Source organism: Diadema antillarum, unplaced genomic scaffold, assembly GCF_040938485.1.
Source record: "Diadema antillarum isolate AM-2024a unplaced genomic scaffold, OU_Dant_1.0 scf00000017, whole genome shotgun sequence".
In the NCBI taxonomy this organism is placed as follows: domain Eukaryota; kingdom Metazoa; phylum Echinodermata; class Echinoidea; order Diadematoida; family Diadematidae; genus Diadema; species Diadema antillarum.
Genome location: NW_027270906.1, coordinates 6203803 through 6220428, shown reverse-complemented (window position 1 = coordinate 6220428; position 16626 = coordinate 6203803). Strand labels below are relative to the sequence as shown.

Below are 16626 nucleotides of genomic sequence, written 5' to 3'. Positions count from 1 at the left end.
GGACGAAGGGCGATCGCAATAGCTCACTTGAGCCTTTGGCTCAGGTGAGCTAAAAAACAAAAAAACAAAGAAGCACGACCACCAAAATTTGAACTTTGTACCTGGAGTGGGACCATTGGGTCTGGACGGAGGATTCTGAGGCCTGGCCGGTGCCGGGGCCCGCCTCTTGGCTCCCCCAGTCGACGGGGAATTGTTGGCACTGCCACCAGAGTCCTGCTGGTTGTTTATGGAGGCCGAGACGGCCGCTAGGGCGGCCAGGCGGCTGTCTGAGCGGCTGCCATTGGTCAGACCATCAGGACCTGCAGGCACTTCACCGTTGACCTGGGAAGACGGACCTTCGGGGTAGAAAAGAGGGGTGGATGTTATAGCTCACCTGTTTCTAGAGCTTTAGACTAAGACTTACAACTTTGTAGTTGCTTTTAAAGCAAAACTTTGTCTTTAAACCATTCTATAGCTTATGATATCTTAATGTTATCATAGATATGCCTAATTAATGATTAAAGGTTACAGTATCATATAGAGCATTAATCATTATGTCAATTAACCCCCTGCAAACACAGACTCTGCTTTCTCCTAAGTCTCATGACAGGCTATTCTCTAAACCAAGTGTCGGATCACTAATTGCTTCTTTTTTTTTTCCATTTGAAGATTACAGCAACTCCTCTCTGATGGACAGATTAGGAAACTGCTGACATCTCAGAGAGACATCTCCAGATAGTTGATGCCTCATATAGAATCAGAGAGAATGCCTGACACCATAAAGAAAGATTTCCCAAACCTTCTGCTCTCCAGCTATAACAAAATTAAGATCAGAGGGCACTGTAAAAGTGGAAATTTTCGCGGTGTTGAAATTTTCGCGCATTTCGCGCAACCCAAAACTAGCGCAAAAATAAAATCACGCGAATATTTTTGTTTGCCATATGTTCCAGCAGTTGATGACTTGATTCCGCGGAATTAAAAACACGCGAAACTCTTCTTACCCCGCCAGGCGCGAAAAGTTAGTCGCGCGAAAATATCCACTTTTACAGTAAGCGACCTACAACATTGATCCACTGAGGGAACCCAGCGTCTAGACCATGGCACTCCCAAGAAGAAAATGAGAAACCAAAAACAAAGTGCCCTGTTGGACAGTGGTTCTCCCCTCCACAGTAAGTGAGAGAGTGAAACAAGGAAGTAGACTGATGTGTAACCAACATTACTAGTGTTATATCCAAACTACTAAAGCAGAAGCTACAAAAGGGAAACTGATCTCTTCAGAAATTCTACACTTCACATGAATGTTCCTGTTTATTTTTCCACTGGACGGTCCCTCCCTGAAGACAGGAATGTTCAATTCACCCCAGCATTACCACAAGCATTAATTTGTACAGCTGTATGTTTGCAAACGCTTAGCTCAGAACGTAGCACACAGTTATTATATCTGTAAAAACATGTTTGCCTTTAATCTAGTTGCGTGTATGACTCAAGATTTGGCACATGCTGCAGTTTCAAAAGGTGCTCCCGATTCTAACTTTCCTATTTCCATACCATCATTTACTCCTGACATAATGCATATAGTATGGGACATATGTTAAAATCCGGTTGGTTTTTCCTTACTGTACAATGGGAGACAATTTTCACTCCTGAACATACACGTACAGGCGAATTCTGAATTAGCAGTTATCTTTCATGGCTGCGGTGCTTTCACATACTAACTGATTGATTAATTAATTAATCAACTAATGTTTAAGAGTGATCTTGTTCACTCTCAATATGCAACAAAATATCTTTCGAGAATTCAAGCTAACATGGATCCTTGGTTCAATAAATCATTTTTTTTCTTTTTAAATAGGCAGGATACATTCAGGAACCAATGATATTTATGTTACTATTTCTATGATCGAAACGAGTGGGTGTGCCACGGGCTGCTAATGATCAGGTATCAAATTCCAGAAGGTACCACCACAGAGCAATCAGGGGGATACTTGTATCTTGTACGAATCTCAGTGGGTGTAATTAATTTCCAAACTGGGGAGACTACTGTATATTTCCATCCCATCAGGATATGAAGAGATATGTGAAAGGCAAGACATAGTTCTCAGAAGAGCTCAAACTTCTTCTGCCAACATTTGTAAGCTTGCTTGCGATCATACATCGAAAGGCTCTACCAAGAAACTTATCTGGCTGACATGATTTGCCAGGACAATGAGTTGTTTTAGAGCATTTTGAAATCAAAAGAGTAGCATGATTTCGATCGTTTGCACATGACTTTTACTCCTGATGCGCAATCCCTGTCCAAGGGTGGGCAGGTAAGAATGTTACGGGATGAATGATTGTGTCCTGCCAGTAGTATTTCCAAAGAAGCTACATGTGACGCACTTTAGCGTGAAAGATCGAGGGATACTGCTATGGCCTGATCTGAAATCAATTATAATACATTACATTGCAATTGCAATCGGACAGGTTCTGAGATTGTAATGCTGCTGGCCTACTTTTCTTACAAATATTTTGCACTTTCATCATTACCTAATTGAAATTGTTTTATCATGAAGCGTTATTTCACTCTGTTTTTATGCATGTGTGTACATTTTAGAGCCAAAATTGACAGTTTCTGTAATGAGAACTATGTTTTCCCTCCCACAGAATAAGGGGGAATTGGCAGTTCTGGTTGTGCTCGTGCAAGGACATTCCCTTGCGTCATCTCACCATTTTGGCTGACCGCTCCCAGGGAGGACAGTAGCTCCTGGCTGACCGTCATCCCGTCCAGGACGATGTGGAGGTCTCCGCCCTTCTGTGACCCCTTCCCCTCTGCCTTCAGCTCCACAGGGAGTGCCACGTTACTCACTGGTGGTAGGGAAAGACCATACACATACAAAATAGATGTAAGAAGCAATTGGTACCTGTGTTTGGGTACTGTAAAACCTGAAAGTTTCTCAAATTTCACGATTAGCCAAGATTTGTGAAAGTAAAATGCATGCAACAGTTTTTGTCTACACAATGCATTGAATGCTAGTACATGTAGTATACTCGTAATTTTCTCAAGGTCGGCAATTTGCAAAAGTTTAATGCCGCGAAAAAGGACATTGGCTCCAGTTCGCAAGAGTTTCATGCCGTGAACATTTCTGGTGTTACGGTATGTCAAAGTAAATCCATCACAATATTGCCTACAGGAGCTCTGGTGGAACATGAAAGACCATCTTATAATATCATGACAACTACCTCCACTACACAATTAAGTTCTGGGTAACCATAAACACACTTCAATTTATGAAATAGAAATTATGGTTTTCCTTGTAGACCTATGATTAGAAGATTTTGAAAGAAATTTTACTTTCAAGGTAATAAAATGACAATGTATACACTCATGAATATACATGTACATGGACAAATGCAACAACAGTGATGATGTAAGCCCCTGAAAGACAGTGACCTGGAATACAAAAGTGAGTCTTTATCTGTTTGATTTGGGGCAATTATCAGATCATCATTTGACGTGTCCACAAACCTTTGCCGTTGTGCTTGGCCAGAAGTGGCAGCAGTTTGACCTTTGCCGTGCCAAGGATGACGTCGCTCTTGATGTTGAAGTGGTTGAGCACTCTGAACTGGAGCTCTGCCGTAGGTTTGACCAGGCTGTGTTTTCGTTTAAGAGGGAAACAAACGAGGAAGACTACATGAAAGTAGATACTAGCTGATAAATGAAGTATGATGCGATTTCTAATGATGATTGCAACCCAAGCATTACATACAACGTATGTAACCGAAAACGTAAGCCTCCCAGAACACTTTAATTGCTTGAGTTTGTTTGGTCGTTTGCTTTCATTTTCCATCTGACAAGATGGCTGAATAGCCCACATTCCGCTGCATTAAACATGTAGCTGGTCTTCCATGTAGAAGACTGAATATTCAATTTAGAATAAGTTGCTAAATAGCGCAAGATTCAACCGGCAGGATACAAAAATGTACAAATACCCCCACACTTTTCCTGTCGCCCATTTCCAACTATGAAGGTAAACAACTCATGACCATGGTAAGTGTTTGTGCAATTCTGGCAAGAATCCTCATTGCATACAATAGTCATATAATAGCTCCTCCTGGAAAGGTACACTGTAAGATAAGCAAAGGTGATAAAATTGGATAGCTTCCAAAAAAACTACAAAGACATTTTCTCATCCACTAATTTATGCCATGGAAAAGGCAAGTATTTTTATGCACAAATTACATAATGAGCTCATGGGACAACTATATCATGAGTGTCAATGAAGAATAGTCATCATTTTCTGCAGAACTTGCCTGAAATGAATGTATTATCAGGACAAATTGATGACTTATAATAATCTTAGCAATTAGGTTGACACTATATTCCCAAATATTCCAAAATTTTCCCTTGTGTTTGGGAGCACATGGATATATAACTGGATAGTTTATTGGGCTGAATACGACATCTCAGGTTAGGGTCTCTTAGGCCTGAAATGAAAATTAATGCTAAAAAAAAAAATCATACTCTTTCCTATTTTCAATTCAAATCATGGTATACTTGATTAAAAAAAAAAATCACATTTTTTTATGCACAAGTCTCAGATTTGATGTAATTGAATATATAACATAACCAGCAAAATTATAATTCATATTAAAAGGTAAGGACAGTCAACAAAAGGCAATCAAGAGCCATTTAACCACACTCTTTGAAATAACTGCAAGCCACGTAAGAGACAAACATATCAAATTTTCCCCTAAAAGAATATCAATATCCCCCACAACATGACAGAAATGTTCAGGAAAGAGATAGTAAAATATTGATATGGCAGTTTTAATCACATGTTCATCATAAATTCCATGACAGAGTATCACATACATTGTACACAGACAACATGCTGCTACCACTGAAGAGTTATTGAGTAATACACAGTTTTGGAAGCCAACCCTTTGCATCTTCCTTCTCATCCCCTCCCCCACCCACCCCCATCTTCACAGCAAATCACATCAGTGATGACATTGTCTACATAATTACACTGTATGTGTGCACATGGGAATCTTGTGATATATTTGCCATAACATACAATGTACATGTGTATATTGTACATCTGTCGATACTTTTCCTCACATAAAAAGAATTGTTGTATATTGTATTTGGTACTAGCCAATGAAGGGTAGAACATGACGCTGTCAGGGGCGATGAATACAAAAGAGCATGACCATGATTCTCAGGCTCATCATGCCGACTCCGACTCCGACTCCGCGAAAGCTGATCTACCCACTCCCGACATCATGATGATGAGTAGAGCAATGATGGTAACGCACACTTACATGTAGGACCTACAGTACACAGTGGGTACCGTGTTTCGATTGCATCTCCTGATTTTATATGAGATGCCCCAAATTATGTGGGAAGTGAAAATGGGTCAGAAGGCATCTACAGTATCCCTTGCCCTCTGTGATGTGTAATCTCTACTGAACAGCACATGATGTAAAATCAGGCGCACTTTACAACAATGCAGTGAGAAGTGAGATCTGTCAAGACGTACAAAAAAGACGTCAAGGTGCCAAAGGTCGCTTCACGCCCAACTGCTCACAGGGGGCTATGTGTATGTGTCTGTGTGTGTATGTGTATGAGTGTTTGTGTGTGTGTGTGTGTGTGTGTGTGTGTGTGTGTGTGTGACGCAAGTTGATATCTATAGAAACTGAAGATAAATAGTCAACTGCTTATTATTGCTTGGTGGCAGTACATAGTGGTGCCTGAGCTGCTATCTAATCTGCTCTTACAATGCAAGAACCAACCACTGCCCAGGTACAAAGAACACTCGTGCTATTTGCTCTGATTGATTACGTACAATACTGCGGGGTACGGTGAGCATGCAGACACATACAAAATGTGGGGACTGGTTCTTTTGGCAATCATCTCTCACATAACCACTGATTTAACAGAAGATTTATAAAAAGCTTCGTTGCCTGCCTCAATGGAATCCTGATCACTCTACCAACGACTTTCTACTACTAAAAAATCTGACAAATGCAATGCAAATGAACATTCCCAGGCTACTGCCAAAACTACTGTTTGAAATGTATGTAATGATAAAGAGTGTGTCAGTAGTTTTGTTTTCATTTCATCATGTCCTTAAAGTGTCATTCAATCCTCTTTTCATGTCATGTATATAGCTGAGCTTGAGATGTTTTGAAGATGATTTTGAGATGGTGGTCATAATGAATTCACTGTCATCCATCATTATATCAATTCATATTGCTATATTGTCACAAATGCATCCAATACTTGTCTTTCTCTCTTAAAATTAACAAGGCTACCATATAAACCATAATTGATGCCATGACTAATAGACCACTAAATGCTAATAACCTCTTGTGATAACAGAATACTCTGGGGTAAGATCAACGATATCCTCATTACCAAAGGCTTGTAGGAACTGTAGAAAAACTACATGAACATGTATGAAGGCAAGCCAGAGTTACAGCAGACTGGTATAAAAACAAAACATTATAAATCACCTACGTACAACCTATGCATCAGTTAGCTTTACTCACATGTTCTTTGTTTTGTTTTGGTTTTGCTTTTGTACACAAGAAAAAGAAACAATAACAACAACAACAGCTAAAGGTTTGGTCACTCATAAGCAATGAATAGTGTTCATTAATTGTCTCTGCAAATCTGTGACTTTTGCAGCTTTTGTTCTAAATCCCTTCACTCTAATTGGGGTGATATTCTCATTTCTAGATGCCCAATCATGGTGATTTGGAGGACATCTTTCTCAAAATTTGTTCAATTTGATTGCATGGCCAGTGCCTAAGATATGTTAGCACACCCACATCACTCTTTTGAACAATGAAAAGGACAAATGGGGAGAAAAAGGTACATGTACAGTATATTGTATCTCTGGAATATTGTCATACTGTAATTTACAACTGTACTCAGGGATCGATTCTGACATTCAATATATTCAAATACTACTATTTTTTTAAAGTACTATTACCCGGTAACATGGGAACAACGGATAGCTTGAATGGACAGTGGTAGTGCATGTTATTTGTGATTACTACAAGCGCAGAGTTCTCCCTTGCCGATGCAGCATCTCTAACCATGACATGTCCATTCCAGTCAACTTCCTCCGTCCAGCAAGAGGATAAACTGACCTTCACCTGACACTACCACTGACCATCACATCCTCCCTGTCAGTCTGCATACAGAGAAACATCATTCCAGTATCTTGTTGACATGATGTCGTATACCTCTCCTCTCAGAAAGGCATCAACACCATCTTGAAGTGGTATGTAGGGTGACTTCAAGTTTGGTGCTACGTTACTGCTGGTGCTGTCTGCATATCAAGCTAACCTACTAGCACCGACAATCAGATCAATACATGCTACACCAATCACTACTATATGTGTCTCTTTAACCATACAGTGTACCAAGTGTTACTATCTGTACATGAAGTATCTCATTTTGTATGCTTTGTTTGACACAAATGATGTGGAAGGAAGATTAAAGTGCCATAACTTTCGCTTTTATCATTTTCTCTTCTTTTTTTTGGGGGGGGGGGGGGGGGGTGTATGGCTAACAAGAGAAAACTGCTCCAAAATCGGTAATATGCTCATTACGGTTACTTATCAAATGACTGTGATCAATCTAGAGTAAAATCAATATTTTTTTTTTTCCTTTATGCTAAAAAGGTTACATGGTTTATAAGTGACATCTCTGTGGAGACAATACAATCCAAAAGTACAGGGTAGTAACTGGCGTCATGGAACAGGGAACCACTGGTACTACTGAGCTACATCTAAGGTAGCCATGCATACTGAGTGCGTTGACCTCCCACTAAACAGTCAGAAATGTTTAAAACATTAGAACTAAAATTTCTCTTGAACCCTCACAGATCAACCAGTTCTGTCTCTCTGCTATTCATTCCACAGATTTACAGTAGGGGATGTGTTAACCTGACAAGAAATGACAGCCTACGACTATATCAGGCCTCGAATTTCACCAGTTTTAGGGACAGGCAATTCTTGTTTTTAGGGGCACTCTCTCTCAAAACTTTTTATGGGCAGCAAAGAAAAGTTGCAGTAAGCATGGTAATTTTTAGAGAGGCATTGCAGCAAGTACACAGGGCATTGCGGCAAATTGCCTTTTGCCTCCCGGGTAATTCGAGGCCTGCTATACATGTATGTATGGTATACATACACTATATTTTACATACAATACTGTACATATCACTTCACTTCTCCATTCAGATAACGCATAAAACTAGGAGTTATCCCAAACCTGACATTTTCACATTTGGGACTGTGTCATATAATGCAGTACATGTGAATATTAATTAACTAACTGTACACTATACACACTTTCGAGTCTGGATAAAGGCCATACAATGTTGTATGCATTCAATATTGCTTTGTCATTCCCTTCTTAAAATGCTAATTTCTACCACTGGCCACTAGCCAACAGGACCAGCCAGGGCCACGATAGGGACTTTTAGATTTTGCATCCACGACGTGGACTGCGACATGATGACGTCATTTCACGATATTGTGCATGCTCCAGATTTTCTGGCACGTCTAGCGCTAGAATCGAGAACGTGTCTTCGAAGGATTTCATGCCCTCCCAGATTGAGGACGAGCAGCGTGCGCAGCATGTATTTAGCACGACGATTATGACATCACCACATCTGTCGACTCGTACTCACCGTCGACTGAAATCTAAAATGGTTTTACTCTGGTGTCGATGGGAGTCAGCGGGAATGGTTGGCTCGTACTTTCAAGTGGCCTGACCGCTGTCGTGTCCACACAATCTAAAAGTCCCTAATGATACACCCATGACGTGTTACTGGACAACTATACACCTGTATCAAGACAGGATTTAGACGTAACATGTACACTCTATTAAAACGTACATGTACAAGTGCGCACGATACAAATTTGGTTGTATCAGTTCTGGACTGTTATGGGGAATGATTTCATAGTACCCAACTGTGTAGAATATGAATTGTGGTTGGTTACAGTTATGTAGGTTGACTAGGCTTCATTTGATTGCCACTGCCTTCTGGACATTCATCTAGTACGTAAGTACAAATTTGTACATTTGTACATAGTCATGCACTATAGCCATGGATTTTTCAAAAAAGAAATCAATATGATGGTATTGTCATACTTGATATAATAATGAAAACAGATGGTGACTGATCTGCCATATATTCATTATTCATCACAGATTATGCATTTCAAATGCACACTTACATGTACATGTGGATGTACAATATAATAATTAGCCTCCATACAGTTCTCTTTCGCCTAGGGTAAGGACATTGATGGAACAAAATTGCATGTGGCCTATTATATTGCATGATTGTGCATACATTGTATGTCTAGTATGGTGCACCATTTACACAATGGTTAGTAATTAGTGACCTTGGAACCCCATCTACAGGGCTGCGGTGCCAATTTACCGCATTCACAGTCATGTGCTACACATGTGTCATATCTACAGTAATCCTGTTTACAAATGATTCCTCTTATGTTTGACTAAGATGCAGATAATCTACATATTTCCATTCTTACTGGTGCCTACCTACATGTAACTGGCTGATCCTTCCAAACAAGTTTTAGACTGAAATCTACATGTGTACATATTTTCCACATTATAAAAAACAAAAGTTACAAAAAAAGTTAAACACTTGTATTGTTTACCAATAGGAGTAGTGATTTAAAAAATGTTCGAGCTACCACATTTTATGCAAATGTGTTGGTCAGTTGTATCAACAAAACATCCTATAATATATACATTTTACAATAAAGCCTAAAATATACGAAGATATCAGTATTTTTCTCAAGAAACCATAACTGTAGAGGGTTTATTCTACTAGTTCCACTACTGTTCACATTTCCAACATTTACTTAACAATGATTATACTGATTATCATTTTTACATTGAGTGTTTCTATCCCTAATCACATTCTAGAACTATTTTGAAGCATTTTAAATAGAAAGCAGGGTTTTGTTTCATCTGCAAATGGTAAATAATGTCTTTAAATGGCATCACACGACATACTGTACATGTATGTCTACATGTACCTAACCATCCGCTGAACTTCTCAGCAAACTAGATAAAATGTATGTAATTAATAAAATGAGGGGTCATCTTAGCATGTTTGTTTGCATTTTAGAGCTTGCTGCCTATACAGAGCTGCCTTTTTTCTGGGTCACCAAAGGACACTGTTTAAAACCTAGCCACCACAACTCAGTGACAAGTACAAAATTTGCTGTCAAAGAGAAAATGATATCAACATGCACTCGAATGTAGGGGGATTACTAGTACTTTAATAATCAAAGCCACTGGCAATCTGACGTTTATCAAAGCTATAAAGGAAACTACAGTCATATAGAAGGCCAAATATGAATGCACAGTGCTACTGCACATATACATGTAAACGTATTACAAAAACAACAGTTGCTTATGTTTTTTGTTTTGTTTTTTAAGTTCTACTGGCATAAAGTCTGTCACCACGGTTCAGGTTGAAGGACATCCAAAACACGATGCCATCTATAGTTTTCAACACAGGGAAGTTGGTGCCACTAGAGGGGAAATCCCTGTTGCTAAGATAGACCTTGCTTAGTCAATCTTTCTATGCATCCCTGAACTTGTAGGACAAGAGTGTATGGTGCAGAACCACCCTACAGTGTATTCAATTTAAGAGGATACATGTATACATTTGTAGGTCTGTAATAATGAAAATAACCTCAAAGGGGTTTTTGAATGCTGCTGCAGTTGAACTGCCCATTATGATCAGTTCCCCCTCTGTACGCAATGCAAATGGCATTTCGCGTTAGCAGTCGCGAGAGCTTTTAAAGCATGAGTGATGACTCATGTCAATCAAATCAAATCTATTTCAAGATAAATGTCGTCTTGGATGTGGGCTTTTTCCTAGCAAAAAATACGTTATCATCTTGTGCAATCACAATTTACGAAACTCCAAAAAATTCATTAACAACTGAATAGTTCATAACTACTGGATGGATTGTCTGATTTTCCTCAAATTTCACTTATGTGTTTGCCAAATATTTCTGTATTCACTCAATCCACACACATGCATGGATATTTGAGTTTCATTCCCCTTTAGCAAATTAGTTAGATCAACCTATCACAAGAAATACAAATACAGGGGATGGGTGCACGAAGATCTCTGGTAGCAGTGTAGGCAGGGGACTTGCAATTTTTTTTTTATTGATATGCACACACCTGCCATCATCTTGAAAACTAGTTTGATTTTGAAAAATGACACCGTTCCACTGAGCTGAGACTCCTATGGTATAACATACTGGAATGACGACACATAACATATGTTGTTGTTGTTGTTGTTGTTGTTTTTTTTTTTAAACATCACTCTGTTCGGAAGATGGGAGAGATACCTACAGGAGGTTGGAGGAGATAAAATTCCTGGATGATTCAGGCGGGAATGCAAGTACACACATATTGATACATGTCATACTGCACTCGAAAATCATTTCCGTCAGACCATTTGAGAGAATGCTGAATAATCAGCCGGCACATCGCAAGCAGCCCTCTGTGTACACATGATCCGCCCACGATACAACAGCTTTACTGCCGCATGATATCCGCATCGTCAAATATTTCACTGGCACATTCTTTTATTTTTTTTTCTTCCTACATAATTCTCAGGAGACTCAGCCAGCCAGATGAACGCAGTATTATCATATAACACAGCAAAACAGAAAGAATTCTAGTGGCTGCTATGTATGCATTACAGGGATCATTTTGCAAGTATTGGTGTTCAGGGCCTTCATTTCCTTTTAATTACATGTGGGATGTCTCCATAACTCTGCTGATAATGAATGAGTGTATTGCCACTAAATAGTAGAATATGACATTAGCTAGCATCTCTTTATCTTCATGCCATTATTTCTGCGGTCATGATTTTGGTCTTCTTCACTATGCCATACTTTTCTTCAGTGTAATCCTTGCATAGAGGCAATATCTGTGTCACACAAATTTGTGAAATGAAGTGCTTTACAATACAAATTTACTGTACATTTGTATGTGTACATTGTATGTGTGTGTGTGTGTGTGTGTCTGTCTGTCTGTCTGTCTGTCCCTAATAAACACTCTTTCCCTCTTTCTATTTTATTCGAGCACTGCGAAGGAACACTGACAGAAAGTTAAAAAAAAAAGAAAAAAGTGACAGTAAAACATGCTATTCATTTGCCTGTATTGGTGTAGACCTGTTCAGTTTGGGCATTGTTTTTTAATGTTTATGTCTACTGTATATAAGCTGTGCCCAGATACATGTATTTTCGCGAATGAGGAGGTCTTGGATATTTTTTGGAAGAAGTTGTTTTCGCAAATTGAAACCTAGGCTTTTGTAAGTGTACTACAGTGCACTCCCGTTATAACAAACACGGTTATAACAAAATTCTGGTTACAACAAAAAATTCAGGTGCAACATTATCCACTTATTTTTATTGTTTATTTGTTCAGTTATAACAAAATTTTGATATAATAAAGGAAAATTGCCTGTCCTGAGGACTTAATTATATTGGGAGTCCACTGTATTACCCTAGCGCATGGCGACATTTTTGCATGTTGTTAAATTCGTGGTCCAACAGCGATTCGCGAAATTCACGAAAATTTAAACTCTCACAAAAATAACAGCTAATACAGTATTTCAGCCATAACTGGGGGCTTCAGCATGCCTAACAGTTGATTTATGCACTAGGACCCTGTTTACAGTGCGAGGCTCGGCCGCGGCTGAGCCGCGGCCCGGCCCAGCCCCGCTTCAGTGTAAACGCGCAAAAGGCCAAATGCGAGGCCAAAATTGACCTCGCATTTGGCCTCGCTCTGGAGGTGGTCTCGGCCGTGGCTCGGCCACAGCCGAGCCCGGCCTTTTCTCAGTGTAAACGCAAACTGGGCCAAATGCGCGGCCAATTGTAGTCTGGCTTCCAAACCCTCTGCCTGTACTATTTCCCTAATCAGGATATTAACCCCCTCAACGTCGAAAACTAGCATAGTTTAAGGTGGTTTTGTCCTGCAAAGGATTTTTTCCTTCGACAAAGGCCTTTGCCCGAACGGCGACTTCGTCGACACGTTATTCAGTTGGCAAAGGGTATGAAAACCAGACAATACCAAATTGCGTTTGTTTACAAGTAGAGCGCCACTACGACAAAATATTTAAAGGTTTGAATTAAAAGCGCGGCCAAGCCCAGCAGTGTAAACGGACAAAATTGCGGGGCTCGGCCGTGGCCCAGCCGCGGCCGAGCCCGGCCCCGCACTGTAAACGGGGTCTAACATTGCAATCCACCTGACTCACTGCATATCCCATTTGTAATCATCTTTCCTTCTTTTTTCATGGAAGCCCCCTAGTCATGGCCAACATAAGTTACAGTGTTTTAAAACTGTAGGTCTACTGTGACAACAGGGGTGATGAAGCATTTGATCTACAGGACAGTTGCTGGTAGAAAGGAATGTACAATTTATTACACCACTTACACAGTAAAGTGTTCATCCCACTTAGGATTCCAAGTCTTCTTCACGACCTCTGTCTTGCGAGGCGGTTGGGAATCAACGACCATTTCCACATAGGGATCGCCCTTTCCACTGAAGAAGCTGCTGTTGTTGTCCTTCAGGTTTGCAGATTGTACTGGATTAAAAAAAAAAACAAAGAAGAAAGGCAAAGACAATTAGAAAGCCATGTAAATGAAATATAAGTCACACAAGTTCTGACCCATCAACACACATGCTCTGGGTATTCACAAGCAGTACAAATGTACAATCGTACTGACTACAGCTGCATGAAATACATGTATCAGTCAGTAATTTGATAAACATGATCACATTACAGTATTTGTTTTGTTTTCCTGTGGGGAGTGTAAGCAAATACTGTAAAAGTGGTTTCTTTCGCGTACAGAAACTTTCGCGGTTTCCATCGGTGCCGACTTTTTCGCGTGTGTTTAAATTCGCGGTCGGTAATGATAGCGTTGTAACAACCCAGGAGTTCAAAACATTTTCGCGTGATGTTAAATTCGCGGTTCAACCTCAAAGCGCGAAAATAAAACCACCGCGAAAGAAACCACTTATACAGTACCAAGCCACAGAGCATAATTTTTAGCACAATCAATAGATTCAGTGCAATCCTAAAAACCAAACAACATATGATTTGTGACACGTACGTTGTACAGCAATTATGTGATACATGTACAAGTTGTATAAAGAAGCTCTGTGACAAATCTGGGCACTGCACAGAATCTTGACAGCGCTGGTTGTAAAAATGCTGATATTAAAGACCTAATGTACATGTACAAGTACATTGTAGGCCTACAGTTTGTTCTCAGAGTACTCTAAATACTCTAACAGGTGAAAACTTTTGTGATTGAGATTATAATAAATTTTCTACACTCAAGATTTGACAAGCTACTGCTTTAAAGGGACTGTACAGTACTGGTTGAGGTGGGGATTCATGTTTTGAACATTCCTAAGTGACATAATGAGAAACCTCTTATGAGATATGAAAGAGCATGTATTTTTAAGAAGGATTCAACATTTATTTGATGAAAATTGGTTTTCAAATGGCTGAGATATCAAAAAAAGAGATAATAATAAAAGGCGACAGGCCACGCCTTTTATTAGGATCTCTTTGTTTCACCTTGTTTTTGGATATCTCAGCCATTCCAAAACCGATTTTCATCAAATAAACTTTTGATACCCCTTAGAATTGCATGCTCTTTGACATCTCATAGAGTGGTTTCTGAATATCTCGCAAAACGTTAAATGCTAAATCCTCACCTCGACCAGAACTGTACACACCCTTTAAAAAGGGAATCTCTCCCCTAAAATTTAAATTTGAGAGATGTGAGAGCATGTCCTATAAAGAACTCTAGAAAAATTCTATCCCATCACAAAAAATGTCCCAAACTGTGAAATATTAATCACCAGTGCAGGCTGCAATAGTAGCCAGATCTGAAAATAGTAGCCGCGCATAGACCATCGGTGTGTGCACGTTTCCTTCGTTCGCCTTCGTCTGCACACAGCTATTTCGATACTACTTTTGTATCTAGCAGTATCGCCTCATCTAGCCAGATGTGCATCTGCATGAGTAGAGGCTGCCGCGGCTGCCTGGTCAGTGGCGCGGCGCGGCGTGGTAGCACCAACCTAGCTGCGTATGTGGACATTTGCGTGCGTTTTTTGAGAGTATCCAGGGTTCTCGCCAGGAATTTCTTCACGCTTGTCGGCATTTATGCGCGCTGTTCTGGGGGTGGGTACGGGAGGGGGGTTCCCCCTCCCGCGCAAAGCGCGGAAGCCTTCGCTAATGCTCAATACAACACAGATAAATCGCCGCTAAAATGCCACTAAATGCGACATTTTCACGGAGATGTAATGAACGTTGTGAGGGGCATATTCTCACAGAAACAATGCAGAAACTCCATACCTTTTGTTAGCGGCAGTTCCTAAATAATAAATGAAAGAGAAGTAGGTGCCGATGGTGGAGGTTCCGATTTCTTTTAGGCCTTTCCTGTTTCACTGTTGCAATAATTAGCCGCCTCTGCATGCATCGCAACAACGCGCGCCGTGTTGCTTTCTCGCCGTCTGCTCGACCACGTGGTAGGCCTATTGCATGCAGATGCGCGAGAAGCGATCGAGAACTTTCGGGACATCGTTGCACTTTCCTTTCTGGGTATACTGCGGTAGTTTGGCCGTGACATCAAAGAGATATCATACAAAAATGTAATGATGGTCATTATTCCGAAGGTTTGTTTAATCATAAAATGAAACGATTCATTACTGAGTACTTCGAAGGTTTGTAATCGAAAACAACAACAACACCAAAGGTCGGTACTACAGATGAATGTTCAAAATAAAACTGATTTCGTTCGAAGATTAACAAGCATTTTTTCTTTATTATTTTCCGATCAACGAACCTTCAGAAAGGAATCTATCATCTATCATCGTTATTGCTTCAGAAAAACAAACCTTCTGAATAAGGAAACACCCTTTTGGGGCCGTTGTTGTATTCCGAAATTATACTGGCAGAACATTCGAAATAACAAAACTGATTTCGTTTGGATATAAACGAATATTTTCTCCTTTATAATTTTTCTATTAACGATCATTCAGAATTAAGAATGTAGAGTATTATTTTGCCATTATTCTTTCGGAGTAACGAACCCTGAGGGTAAGAAAACTGTAACCGTTTTCATTTCTTCTTTATCGTTTTCCGATTAACGATCGTTCAGAATTAAGAATCTAAAGTATATATTATATCGTTATTCTTTCGCAGTAACGAACCTTCAGAGTAAAAGAAAACTGTAACCGTTTGGGGCCGTCGTTTTATTCTGAAATTTCGAAATAACAAAACTGATTTCGTTGTGAAATGAACGGACATTTTTTTAAAATCATTTTTGGATTAACGAACCTTCAGAATAAGGAATAGAGCATTATTTTTTCATTAATCTGTCGGAGTAACGAACCCTAAGAGTAAGAAAAGTGCAACTGTTTTGGGGGCAGTTTTATTCCAAATTTCACTGGCAAAACGTTCGAAATGACGCACTGATTTCGTTTTGAAATTTACGGACATTTTTCTTTATTCAATTTTCGGTTAACGAACCTTCAGAATAAAGAATCGATTGTTATTACATCAT

General features: G+C 39.7%; 1 protein-coding gene across 2 annotated transcripts in view; it reads right to left on the bottom strand.

The window, feature by feature from the left end:
- LOC139727453 (NEDD4-like E3 ubiquitin-protein ligase WWP1) overlaps positions 1-16626 on the bottom strand; it is a 72298-nt gene that overhangs the window by 18391 nt on the left and 37281 nt on the right. For both annotated transcript variants that reach the window (XM_071638421.1, XM_071638430.1), the window contains exons 3-6: positions 13481-13631; positions 3485-3609; positions 2686-2823; positions 102-335 (exon numbers count right to left, since the gene is read on the bottom strand). In XM_071638421.1, coding sequence (XP_071494522.1) covers positions 102-335; positions 2686-2823; positions 3485-3609; positions 13481-13631 — 648 coding nt within the window. The remainder of the gene's footprint in view (positions 1-101; positions 336-2685; positions 2824-3484; positions 3610-13480; positions 13632-16626) is intronic.